We start from the raw sequence: 14046 nt of genomic DNA, 5'->3' as shown, positions 1-14046 counted from the left end.
ACCATCCACTGTCCCACAGATATTCATTCCTGTGCCACTCTCTCCTGCTTTGGCAGTGAGATTCACCCTAATAAATCATTTGTTTGTGTGTCTGTCCACAGAAAACATAATGACAGGACATCTCCACTGCCTCTGAGGCCATGGCACCACTGATGTTTTTGTTGGTGTTCGTTGGTTTTCCTTTTTCCTCCAGTTGTTCACCACATTTTATCTTAACATACTTTGCATTCAAATCTGCTATATAGACCAAACTTATTTAAAAAGAAGAAAAAATAAGATTATTTTCCTTAAGGTGTCTTGAATCTGCATCAGATCATTATTGCAGTCAGCAGTGCAGCCACTTTTATCCCACACACAACATTTATGCTCACCTAGTAACGTGGTGGTGCAAGAGGGAACAGGGAGAAAACAGGATGATGTCAATCGGTAGATAGAGTGGATAGAAAGTGCTTCAGTTCTCTCTGTTTTAGAGAAACATCCGTTTTCTCTGTAGGACCATCCCTGGTGAGTTTGAAGCTCGCTGGGTGCTTGTTCACTGTGTGCTCTATCCATTTTGCTGTAAGCAGTCAGGAGTAGCTTTCAGTACTTTGGTAGTATTTTCTTTTTTTTATGAAGAAAACATTTTCCCTCATATGAAATGGTGTCATAGTTGCAGAATTAGTCCTAATAACAGAATCAGTCATAATGACTGAGCATCAGTCTTCAGACTTCAAAATTGCCCATTCACCTGAATCAGTCATTCCTTTCGAGTAAGGTACATGCAAACTGAAATTCTTACCCTATTTTTTGACAGAAAAGAAAACCACACATTTTTAATACAACAGTCTGTTTTAAACTGCTCTGAAAGACCCTAAGTCTCATGCTGCCTACTTTATATTACTGTGTTTTTTCCAAGTGGCACGTCCACTTCCATTACACAGCCTATCTCCTTTCTCTGATGGTAGAGAGTCTTGGATTTTCTGCTGAGAAAAATTGAAGGGTGATTGCTTTTGGGCTCCTTTTATGTCTTTAACAGGAGGCACAAAGACTGTGAGGGTGCTAACTACATGTGCTGAATTAGAGTTCTTGGAAGGCACCTGGTTTAATAAAGGATAAAATTGAGTCGTATATTCCCAAAGCTTGGGCATATTCCCAAACCTATTAATTTTAGGTTTTGATGTGACTGAGCCAATTAGCCAATTAGCAGATTAGCAAACTGCAGCACTACTCACCCAGTGCAATATGCTGTCCAATTTAGAATAATCTAAAAAATGCATTTATGATATTTTAAGTCTGAAATTCAAAGGCTTCCTTTCTGTCATTATAATAACCCTTTGTTTCAAATAGGCACTGAAACCAAATGTAAATATGTCCAGCCTCAAAAAGTGGGATTATTATGTAGAAGAGATTTTGGCTACAGGTCCTTCTTATGATTGGACCATGGTACCTGCAAAGTGCAGTGTTTCAGAGGAAACGGACCAAACAGATGGTTCACTCTCTCAGACTAAGAGGAAAATAGTATGGCCATGTTATGATGATGTTAAAAAAATACAACCTGATGCCATCACCAGCCTTTTAAATGTAAGTACATGTGTTACACAGAACAGTAAGTTCTCTTATGCTCGTGAATTTTACTTTTTATTTAAGTTGTTACCTTATAGATATGCTGTATTAAAAGGATCATGAGGTCAAAACAGGTGTGTGGTAAAACTGACTGGTTGAGCTTGAGAAATTATGGTTTTTCTGTGAATTAATGAGACTTCCTGCAAAGTTTATGTTGTTCTGAATGAACGCTTTTCTGGGAGTATGCTTCAGTTGTAGTTACTAACTAGTCATGGATTCATTTTTTCCCTGTCTGTTTTAAAAAATAAAATTTTAGATTGCCTTCTGTAAGAAACTGTTATTTTCTTTTGGGCAAATGTTGAATCTTGCTTTCTTGACCTCTCTAGGTGTGTGGTAAAATAACAGAGACATGGATTTCCAGACAAATCAGAATAGAATCTGACACTTGTTGATTTTTAAGCAAGTGGGAGGCAAATACACAAATATAAACTGAACAACTTGGCCCAAATTTCTCAGAAAATATTTCCATGTTTGTTCTTATTTTATTCATGTTTACTAGAACCAAACTGGTAAATTTAGATTCTTCAAAATATTTTGGTTCTTGAAATAGATGCTTGATTTTGTCTTTTTTTTGTTTGGGCTCATTTAGGCTGCTTAGGTTTTGTCCTTTCTTCATCAGCAGATGAAAAATGATCCCACTATCATGACAGTTGATGTAGTTATTTAGAGTGATTTAACATCTGTCTTCTCTTAAAGGTTTGTTCGTTGATTATAATTAATTAACAGTCCTAACATTTGGTTATCATCTTAATTGATGGTACAGGAAAATGACAAGGGCATTATTCACTTCCTGGAGCCATTGTTTCAAGCCACATATATATCCAGATACACATCAGCATGCAGCTTTTTATTTTGAAAACTCTTTGAAGACTTTACCTTGTATTAAACCTGGGTTTATGGAGCCTGATATTGCAATGCTTGGAAAATTGGGATATGCTGTTGGACCCTGAATTCCCCTGAATCGATGATTTTTAGCAAAGTCTTAATGCAGGAAGTTTCTGAATGGATGTGAGTCCTTGAGGATAGACTTGCTTTTAAAAGAAAGTTAGCTTTATTCTGGCACATTCCTCAAATTTCCTTTGGTCTATTCCTTCCAATCCTAATCGATCAAACACAGGAACAATGCCCAATTAAAAAAAAATAATCTCTTGTAAAACTCCCTTTGACTTCTTAGCACTTGTAACTTCACAAATACAAAGAAAGAACAGTCTGTCAGCAGGGGTCATATCAGGGATTGTTCAGCATAGTACAGAGAACTTTCCTATCAGGTAACTGGAGGCCACAAGTACATCAGGAATACAGCAACAATGTTCTTCTGCATTTCTTCCTGGGGTAGATGCCAAACTATCCATATACACAACTGTGAGAAACTGCCATATAACAGGGAAATTAGCCATATTATATTCTAAAGATATGTGGGTCAGGTTTTATAGAGTTTAAATGTTATTTGTGAATTAGATTATAGTAATAAAAGATAGCGATGGAAAGAACATTTGGAAAACTCTGAAGAGGTCGTATAAAGGTTACAAAAATATTCTTCTAAGTTTAAAAAGCAAAGAGAACTTTCTTTTAAAACAAGTTGTTAATTTAGTGGTATTGCTGATGCGAGAGAAAGACCTCTCTTTAATCATAAATCCACTGAGAAATGTGTTGGTATCCAAAAAATGTTTGAACTCAGACCATATTTAGCATCGTAAATTGCTGCGGAAGATTGATTCTCACTTAGTTTATAATGATAAGCCCAAATTTGTTTGTTCTAAAGATATTTTTCAATCAAAAACTAGACAGTTCTCTTCAGGATGTAAAGCTGAAACAGAGAAGTTATTGAGTGGCTTAATTCAGAATTTTCGTGGTACAATGTGATGCTCTTCTGTTAAGAGTGGATCAGATTCCAGTAGTTTTAAGAATTGTGAGAGATGAACCTGTGTATCAGTTACATCACTGAACATTAAATGGTGATTGCTTCGAGCAGGGCTGGCAGAGATGCCACTTCAGGGTGCCAGTCCTGAAATGAGCTGTGCTGCAAATATACACTAAAGAAATAAAGCTGTATAAGGGGTCAATGAATAACCAGCAGAACAATAAAAATGGCACTTGTGATTGTACGCTGTTTTATGACTTCCAGTTATGTGCCAAAAAAGCTGATATGTCCAACAAGACCATGAACCAAAAAGTTTATTCCAAATATTGAACAACTGGCCATGTGCAACTTGTTGCACTCACAAGTCTGAACACTTGACAGAGGCAGCATCTGGATCACGAGATACACATCTCAGCATCTCCCTATTTGTGGTCTCAGAAGCCTTTTAGCCCGGGAGTTGAAGAGACAATACTGACAAGGAAGGACTTCCAAAATAGAATTCTCTGTCGCACTCAGGACAGTTCACTGTGTAGGACTTTGTCCAGATTGGTTTGTGTGTGCACAAACACGCTGTGGATACAAAGAAGGTGATCACTCTCCGTAGTTCTGGAGCTTCTGCAGAGTCAACTGCTGTCTCCACCATTCAAATATTACAAAGAGGTTACTTAGCAGATCTTTTGAAAGGCACAGTAATGCTAATTGCTTGTAGTTGCTAATTACAGGAAGGGGATATTCTTACAGTTGTATTTGTTGTAACCTTTCCTTATGCTTCTGTAAACCTGCAACAGAAGAGGAACCAGGGAGATAAATTTAAGGATTTTTTTTTTTCTTTTAAGGAAATGCATCTCTTCATAGTCCATTCCACACATGGAAGAAAAAAAATCTGGCGTTTTCAGTAAAATTTAAAACTGAAGGGGCAAGAGTAAATCTTAGTGATTTATTGACATGTATGTTTTTTTACATGGGGTTTATTGAAGGAGAATTTATTCCTAACTTTTCAAGTTATATATAGGAGATTGTTGAAAGTTTTTCATTTTAAGTTCTGGAAGCACTACTCACTGTGGAGCCAAAAAAGATGGAATGTGACCCAGTTGCTAAGTAACAAGTTTCAGTTACTTCCAGATTCTGCAGAGAAAGACTCCTGCTCAGAAGTCAAGACTAGGGCAGAAAGAGAATGATCAGATTAAAACCTGACTAACTTTTAGTAATAAAGAACTTGTATCCTTTTGCAGCAATTTGGGAAGCCTTTGAACATAAGAAGTCTGTGGTAAATTGATTCTGTTTTATGTCTCCCATCCAGAAGCATTTTACATTCAGCACTTTGAAAGAGAAACAAGTAATCTAGAAAAAGCTTTAGTCTGGCTTCTGTTCATCATTGCTTATTTTTGTATCTACCTGTGAAGATACTCCAAACAAAACTATTCTGGTTTTATTTTTTAACAGGAAGAGAGCCTATGTGGCTTGTGTGGCTTTTAACTACCAGAATTTAAAACTTCTGGTTTGATTCTTGCTGTTAAACCACATTTCTTATATTTAATTTCACTTCAGAGTTTTCTAATTTACCTTCAGCAAGGAAGAGTCTGACTTTTTTATTTTCACTTATGAGTTCAAAATCTAGTTTGGAAGTTAATTTCATGGTCAAAATGTTTTCTTACTTTAAAAATATAATAATTTTCTGTCTTTCAATCAATAGCAATTTCCTGAAGAATTTTTCGATCAAAAAGACAATAGGACTTGGAGAATATTATGAAATCTACTTTAATTATTAGGTAGAGACTTACTACCTAGTGAGTAGAGACTTACTTTCTCTACTTTGAAAATAAATGTCTTGGGGTTTAGTTGACTTCTGTATAGTATGGGAAGTCTCTGCCCTATGGCAATTTTTCATTCCATTATCAATTCTTAGTTGAACTTGCAAAATTGAATTTTTAATTTTATTTTATTAATAACCAGATTTTCATAACAATACAGTTGTTGAAAGTAAAAATGCAGAAAGGAAGCATGGCAAGGAATATGGACCACACATCAAAGTCATGACAAATGTATCAATGAGTGTTCACAAGTAAACATAAACTAATAAAATTGCCTCTTTTTACTTAACTTTGCACTATCTTATTAGCAGGAAATAACCCTAACTAGAGGTTATCAACATAGGTCATATTCCCAAGGTCCACAACAAGAACATGTTGTTACAGTTTGGCATCCAAATTGAATAAATCTTTCTGTTTCATTTCCTTCTTTTATTACAGCTTTGTATCACATTTTATAAACCAGGGTAAATGTTAACATTGGCAATGTGCAATGTTGGCGTCAGGGCGCAGAATTTGTTCTTTGTAAATATTTTCATAAAATACAGCCTGTCCTTATCATTGTTGTGTTTCTGTTGGGACAATTGGTGTTTAATTTTGTGTGTTCAGGAGAACTAGCAGAGAATTGAAAGCACAGTGGCTCCCCCAACCTGGGATATCCAGGAAGAATGATGTGGCTGATGCTGTACTTGGTTGCCTTTGACTCCTGAGTCCGGTGGATCTCATTTTATAGCTCATTTGACAGAGGTTTTTGAGCTTTATTGGACAACATGGCCTGAAGGGTCACTGTGTAAAAACATTGGCTAGAAGATGGTTGTGTAAAGATGGTTGTATAAAAATGATTGCCAGGAAGTGATCAGTTAGAAATGTTTGTCCTTAAGAAAACCCTTGTTGTTTGTTTCAGGAAATCGAAAGGTTGGAAAGTAAATTAAATCAGAGCCCAGAGAGGTGGCAGCTCTTGTGGGAAAGGGTCAAAATGAATCTAAAGGATGACACCAGACAAGACAATGTAAGTAGTAAAAGAGCTCATCCAATGGAATAATTCTGTTCCTGCTGTATAGGCTACCTGGGGCACTGACAAAATCACTGTCTTTCTTGGAGTAAAATACTGCTTTTGAAAAATTTAATATGTTGTTCTAACCCATGATACTGGCTTTGTATTTCTTCGTGTAGAAAAATATATTTATACTTGTGCTATTTATCTAATTGCTTTTCCAGAGTAGATGAAGGCATATGGAAAACGAGCATGAGTATTTTACTAATACACAAATATATGATTTTATCTATTTAAAATATTTTTTAAGTACAAAAAAAGCTCATTTACTGAAAGTAACCAAAAGGACATCACAAAGTTTCAGAGATAAGTAAAGATATTCCCATGAGTAAATGGAATTATCAGTTTCTAAATAAAGGTAGGAAGTATTCATGCTTGTGTTTCCAGTTCTTGGCTGTGGTAAAAAGAATAGCTGACAATATAGATATTTCCTAAGTCAAAGGCTGCCTCTTTGCTATCTGCACTAGGAATAATGTTAGATTTTTTTTTTTTATGAGCTTTCCCTATGAATTTGTCACAGTAATTGCCAGCTCAAGACTGTACCCCAACTCTTCAGCTTCCTTTTTCAGATTTGCTCCACTCTGTGCAGTGGTTAGTCCACAGCACTGCTTTGTTATCTGTCCTTTGCTGTCAGGAAAGCAATATGCTTTATGTCTATCAGTCATTCACATTCACTTCACATCCTGGAAAAATTCAAGATGAAAAAAGTTTCATCCTAGCAAAGCAGAGTTGGAAGCAGAAAATAAAATGCAAGTAGAAATATATCTGATGTCAGTCTCCTGTCCTAGCTGTTATTTAAGGATGCTCAGATACATACAGCAGCTAAGGCTGAACTCCAAAGAACTCTATCTCTAGAATGCTGTCATTTAGATTAAGACCAAATTCAGGATCCCTCTTTTGCCAGGTTATTGAGATTCTAGTAAAATGGTATGAATCTATAAAGTAGCCCTTGGAAACTGCAGTCTTTTTCTTCCCTCCCTTCCTTCGCCATGAAATTAGGTAAATTTATTGTATCCAAATATCTGATTAGTTCTAGATGCTTCTGAGAAAGCAAGGGAAATATTGTTCAACGTTCCATCACCAGAATACGTGAGGCTTTTCTGAAAGACTAATTTCTCACACCTTGTGAACCCTTCTGCTTAAGAAAAGCATGGAATTGCCATCCCTGTGGCTTCTTCTCTGAGGCAGCCCTGACTTGTATTAAGAAGATTTTTTTTTTGGCCTCATAATAATTCACAACTTACATGTTGTACCACATATTGTCAGTATAATGTTGAGACAGTCTCACAATGCCAGACACATTGCATTACCTTTTTTCTTTTATTTTCATCTGTTTTAGCTCCGGAAACATCCTTCTGGCTCCTCAGGGATGATGTCAGCTAATCTACATTCCTATCAAAAGAGATCTTTGTTGGAAATACCTGACAGTGGGCTGGGTGAGGAGCAGAGTGCAAGCATCTCTCCCTCTAATGGAGTAGACAGAAGAACAACAACGCTGTACAATCATTTCACATCAAAGAATGATGAAAATAGGTAAACCAAATAATCATAGAGTATTTATGAATATTTTATTAGATTGGTAAAATCTCCGCCTTAGGAAAAAATGCAATTTTTATAGGCATAGAGTGCTTTGTGACTACATTATGCCTTCTTTGTGGTTTTGATTACATTAGTTGTCTTGATTGGTGGGCTTCTATCTTTTAGCATCATCTTTCCATCTTCCCTTTTATTAAGTGCACAAGCAAATAGCTGTACATTTAATGCACGCGAAGTACTGAAGCAGTATTTATCACAGTTACCAATAGCTAAAAATTAGGTTTAAAACTGATTCGTTTTAGTGCAGTAAAAGAGGTGTTGGAATATGTATGTAGCCACTTTGGGGCCTCTGTATATCAGCATATTTATATTATGGAATCACTCGTATTTTCTGTACCTTTCAGATCTTTTGAAGGTACGCTGTACAAAAGAGGGGCTTTGCTAAAAGGTTGGAAACCTCGCTGGTTTGTGCTGGATGTGACAAAACACCAGGTAAAAACCTTTTCAGATAATGGCCTTCTTTTATTATTAGTTTGCTCCTTTTTTATTTACTGGGTTTGTATGGATTGATTTTACAAACAATACTAATAATGATTATTTTCAGATGTGATTTGTGTTACATCATCCTAGACGTATCTATGTTTATCTTGAGTATCTTGTAGCTGATACAGCACTCTACATGGACAGAGGGGGTTTAATATTTTGCTTTTTTTGAAAGAGCGATAACTATTTAGCATATAATCATTAAAAGACTTTTTGGACTAGAAGTCATGCCTTTTTATTTAGGCCCAAACATTTTTTGCCTGCTTCACAGCTAAGGGGAAAAAAAGCCATGCAGTGCCAGAGGACATTTTCTGGGATTTGTGGTATACAAGCACTACAAGCAATTTTTTTAAACACTGCTAACTCTAGAATATAATTAAACAATTAAGTGGTGAACATAATTTGCCCTTTAACATGACCTCTTTATTTTCCAGAAGAACTGAAAACTCTTTATTTGAACTAGAGGGAAAAACTTAGAAGGTATCTCCTGGAGCGCAATTGGGCTGCTAAGAGCTAATATCATAACTGAGCAAGTTTAATTCAGGCATTTATGTTGAATCTGTAGTAGTTATTGTACGCTCAGTGTGTATTTTGTAGCCTCTTTGCTCCTCAAGCACTTTAACATGAGCATTTTTCTTTGCAAATAAAAGGGCATTATCTGCTCTGGAAAACCATAATCTGAATTACTTTAGCAGAAAAGTCCATTTACCTCACTTGACTTTTTAGTGGCTTTCTGTAGCCTATATTTGAGAAACCTGACCTGGAATCTCCATGTGAATGTCTAGTGTGGAGAGCAGGAACACAGATATCTCTGAAATGAGTTTTGTGAATTGCTTAAAATGGGTTAAAATTTCATCTCAAATCTTTATTTTTAAAAAATCCTGAAATGCCAAGTTCCTGATTGCACAATCATGTCAGGTGCCATACATAGGAGTACTTTAGATTAGTCATAGTCACATAAATTTAGTAGCAAAATTATTCATATATATTGCACCTAATCATTGTTACAGCAAAGAGCACCAAAACCAGAAAAGATCTGTTGGTCTAAGCTTTTTATCCAATTTACAGTATGCCAGAATTCTGCAGTAGAAATTTTTGGCCTTGGGTGCTTCAAATAATGGTGGGTCATGAGGCAGTAATTTTCACTGAGCCAAATATTCCACACAATAGGAATTTGTGTAACCTTTGAGACTCATGTCACGCTTTTGTTTAAAAATATTAATTTATTGTAGTCAATACACTTAAAAATATGTAATATAGATAAAGACAGTCATCTTTTGAAATGCTGATTGAGAATTTTTAGATTAGTGTGGTAAAATATCAGCAAAAAGTGCTGATTGTAATTATTCCTCCTGATACACAGGAGAGAAGATTCATTTTGCAGGAGAAAAAAATACTTTCATTTTTTTTATGACCAAATATCCTTCTGAGTATCATAAGTGTACGAGTAATACAGGTCAATCTTAGTTGGAATTCTGTTGTTTGACCTTTGCTGTGAAGATTTGTGTTACTGTTTTGCATTGGTTTATGGGAATTTATTGGGGTTTTGTCAGGTTTTTGGTTTGGGGTTTTTTTGGAACTGGTTTGCATGTTGAAACTCAGTTTACAGAGTGAATAATATTCATATCAAAGTATCTTTGCAAGGAAAAAAAGAAAAAGCAGACTTCGTTCAACCACTATGTACAGTGTAGGAAAATGTGAGTTTTCCATGTAGTTTATAATTACATAAAATTACACTTGAATTTTTGCTGATCATTTTAAATTCTTGAAATACAGAGGGAAAGTGTTCTATTAATGCCTTGGTGAAGTAAAGCTTTTGAGTTAGTTTGAATGTAATGAACAGTGAAGAGCTGGTTCTGTTACAAAAACTAAGAAGGAATGCTGAATCCTAAAGACCAGGTTCTACTTTCATGCTTCACATGTCCTGTGCCCAAAAGCAATCCATGACTATTTGCTTCTCTGCCACGAAACCCTGGTGACAAAATACTTTTCCCCCCCATCTCCTCGGGTCCTAATAATGTTTGTGGCTTCCACCCTTACCACTCCATGCCCCCAGGCTGTACCCAGGAAAAGGGAAGAAAAGTGAAAGGTCCATCTAAATGACACGTTTGGATTTCTTTATCTCTTGTGTTCCAGCTGCGATACTATGACTCTGGTGAGGATACAAGCTGTAAGGGACACATAGACCTTGCAGAAGTAGAAACTGTGATTCCTGCTTCTCCAACAATTGGAGCCCCAAAGCATGCAAGTGAAAAAGCATTTTTTGATGTAAGTACATCTGGTCTTTACTTGATCTTTATGTGAAACTTTCTTCCTTTGGTGTGTTTAACCTACTATTTTCAGCCCTTTTGAAAGGTGTAAGCTGGAAAGGAGCTGTCATACCATCTCAAGACAAGGTTTTACCTAGCTAGCATCACTCTCAACAGCAGCAGTTCAAAAATGTGACATTCACACCCAATTAGCACATTGATTATTACAGTTCAGAGTTTTCCGGTTTCCTTTTCTGTGTGTTGACTTGTCTGTCTTTGTGTTCTTGTTTTTCCTTTGCAGTTGAAGACAAATAAACGTGTGTATAATTTTTGTGCCCAAGATGCACAGAGTGCTCAACAATGGATGGATAGGATCCAGAGCTGCATTTCAGATGCTTAGAAAGGAAAAGCATTCCATGATAAAGTCACGTTTAAAGCACCTCTTCCTGGAAGAAGCTAAGTTCTGGAATGTTACTGACAGACAACCCGCCTTCCTTACATTTCAGCCAATTAAAGTTCAAAATATGTTAAAGTTCCTTTTCTGTTTAATGATTATAACCACTGTAACTGCTATTTTTTTTTCTGCAGGGAGGACTTGGAAAAATAATAATCCATTTATCCTGGATTTCCTCTTTCTTCAGTACAATTCCTAGCTATAAAAATGGGCTGTACTTGCACTATCATCTAATCCCGGTTTTCTCATTTCAGAGCTATTCTATTAGGAAACCTGTCTAAAGGAATTTGTAGAAATTTTCCCTCCAAGAAGTGTATTTTTACTTTATTTAGATTTTTAAGCAGAATGTTCTTATTTCCAAGCTAGTCACAAGTAAGAGGGAACATGTCCACAATTCCTCAAAACAAATAAATAAATAAAACTTGTGAGTCCGGTGACATACATATCAGGTTGCCAATGTTTATAGACAGTTGATATTTTTTAAAGACCAAAAAGTGACTTTCAAGTGTCTTCTCAGTGTGCAGGTCATTCTCTAATCTTGTGCTCTGCTGAGTGCTTCTGCAATGTCGTTATGGAATTTCAAATTCTAGGGATTATCTGAAGACCATAGCACTTTTATTTTGGATCCTGTTTGCAATTACAATGGGATAAACGAAAGAAAACTGGCCGACACTATCCAGGAGAAATGGAAAACAACAAACTAGGAATTCAGTAGAAGAAAGATCTCTTATGTGTGAGTTGTATATGTTAATTTATATGCTGTTCTGCTCACTGTAAAATAAAAAATAACGAACATGATAATGCACTAAACAATGAAGCAAGCACTTGCACTGAAATCTTTAAAATGCAGACATTTTGCAGGACAGAGGTAAGTTATTTGTAGCAGAACAATACTAGCTAGTTAACAACATTTACAGATATTAAATATGTACATAATCCAGTTTGATGTGTTGTGATTTGATACTTTTTAAACATTTTTTTGCACATTAATTGGAAGACTGTTTATAGATTTTTACTTTTGATGAAATTGTGTTTGTTCTGCTTAAAATCCTGGCAAAACATTTTTAATAGCCCCAAATTAGTAGAAATTTTACAGTCTACGAATAGTGAGAACATTGAGTAGAATATGTAGGTAATAAAGCCATTGTTTTTACTTTGAAATGTTAATATGTTAAATAGCACACTAATATTACAAAAGGTCTGTATATATGATTCACTATTTTCTCATTTTTCCAGACGTTCTGCTTGTAATTTAATGTCAGCCTAACCAAACTGACTATACTTACAAGATTTTTCAGTTATTAAATTTTGTGGGTTTTTTTATAACTAATGTATTTTGTCAGAAAGGAACCTAGATTTCTCACCACACACAATAGGAAATGCAGCTGTTTTTAATGCCTTTGCAATTTCAAAACAAAAATATGAAGGATTTTTCTAGCATTTTTCAATTGACAGATTTCCACCTGTGACAATGGTGTTTGCACATTTGTATTTTTCTTTGTATATGAAGTACTTTTATATGTACTTTGTAAAATACTGATTGTGTTCTTAGGTTATACGAAAATATACATACCACTGCTTATTTTGTAACTAGTTAATTTTAACTCTTGTATGTTATGTGATATATGTATGCTAACCATCTTGTAATAAATACACTTCTTAAGGAAGAGTAAAACCTTTCCTTTTACTGTAAAAGAGAAAAAAGCAAAACCCACATGTTGAAATATTCCATGGGCACAAGACAAATCCTTATTTACTCTGTATTGAGAATAGTGGGTGTATTAAAAACTATGTGGTCTTTTGTATACTTGTAAATATTCTTACATCAAAGTTGCACTTGAGCATCCTTAACTCAAACACTTGTCAACAGTAACACTAAAGAAATCAGAATTTAAAGCAAAATTATCATTCTAACAAGTCTCAATGTATAGCCTTTACTAAAAGGCTAAAAAATACATATAGTGTTTGTACTAAGTCATGGAAAAATGACGTTAAATAGATTTTTAAAAGAAGATTCTCTGTTGTGTTGCAACATAAGTCAACTGCAAACTTTCACCCTGAAACGTCTCTCACTCATATCACTTTATGCAACAATGATCTAGTTCGTAAGAAATAAAATCTAAAAAAGTGGCAAGGTCTTGCTTGAGAATGTGCATCTAAATTGAGTAACTGAGTGCAGTGTGGGGTAGCAGAGGTAAAATGGAAAGGGAACGTGTGACGGAGGTAGGGGACCTGTGACAATTCTGGGATGCTGTGGTGCTTAGATGATACGGTTTGCATACTGAGCTTAGCATGGATGCTAATGTTGCCTTAAATGTTGATCTCAATTTTTAGTGTCTGTATTGATGGAAAATGGACTTGAGCAACTTAACTTAAAAATACCCAAATAAAAGCTGAAATGAGATAAATTATATTTGTGGTGTTTGTATAAGGAATACGCGAGGGAATAGTAGAAATAGGCTCTTGGTGTGAAGACGCAAGGTTTGCAGTGTCCCTGAGGGTCCCTTCTTTGCAAAATGAAGATTCAAAGAAAGACTTAAGAAAAAATGTGGGGAAGTTTTCATAGCGTGAGCCGCAAGGTTTGCCTGTGTGTTTAAGTTGTGGCAGCAGCAGTAGAGCATTAGAAACTGAGAATTTCTTTGGGGAAAATTCTGTGTACAAAGGGATTCATCTTCATATTCTGTGAGAAATTTTCCAGAAAAAGGAACCCATCCAGGAGTTGGGGATGAGGCAAACGTGCTTCCTCTGGTGTGTCATATCACTATTCTTGTGCTGTGTATCGTAACGTTCCTGCTATAGGAAAGAGAATTACAGTGGGCCTTACATAAGAGAAGATTGTTTGCCCTTCTGTGCTCAGTAATAAAACATCCACATAGTAGGCGATGGAATGAACTGAGTTTAAGCTTTGAAGAGTTGTTACTGGGATATTATGTTAGTGA

General features: G+C 35.6%; 1 protein-coding gene across 5 annotated transcripts in view; it reads left to right on the top strand.

Moving 5' to 3' along the window:
- Positions 1 to 13518, top strand: part of SBF2 (SET binding factor 2) — a 256935-nt gene extending 243417 nt beyond the window's left edge. For 3 of the 5 annotated variants that reach the window (XM_029961046.1, XM_029961045.1, XM_029961047.1), the window contains 6 exons: positions 1327 to 1560; positions 6176 to 6280; positions 7665 to 7858; positions 8266 to 8353; positions 10541 to 10672; positions 10955 to 11506. In XM_029961046.1, coding sequence (XP_029816906.1) covers positions 1327 to 1560; positions 6176 to 6280; positions 7665 to 7858; positions 8266 to 8353; positions 10541 to 10672; positions 10955 to 11053 — 852 coding nt within the window. In that variant the 3' untranslated portion in view covers positions 11054 to 11506. Of the gene's footprint in view, positions 1 to 1326; positions 1561 to 6175; positions 6281 to 7664; positions 7859 to 8265; positions 8354 to 10540; positions 10673 to 10954 lie in introns of all 5 variants that reach the window. The other 2 variants (XM_029961044.1, XM_029961048.1) reach the window with 2 other exon arrangements.
- Positions 13519 to 14046: the final 528 nt, after the last annotated feature.

Source organism: Manacus vitellinus, unplaced genomic scaffold, assembly GCF_001715985.3.
Source record: "Manacus vitellinus isolate BGI_N305 unplaced genomic scaffold, ASM171598v3 scaffold_30_pilon, whole genome shotgun sequence".
Taxonomy (NCBI): Eukaryota; Metazoa; Chordata; class Aves; order Passeriformes; family Pipridae; genus Manacus; species Manacus vitellinus.
Note: the sequence above shows the minus strand (reverse complement) of the source record. Positions and strands in the feature narration are given on the sequence as shown.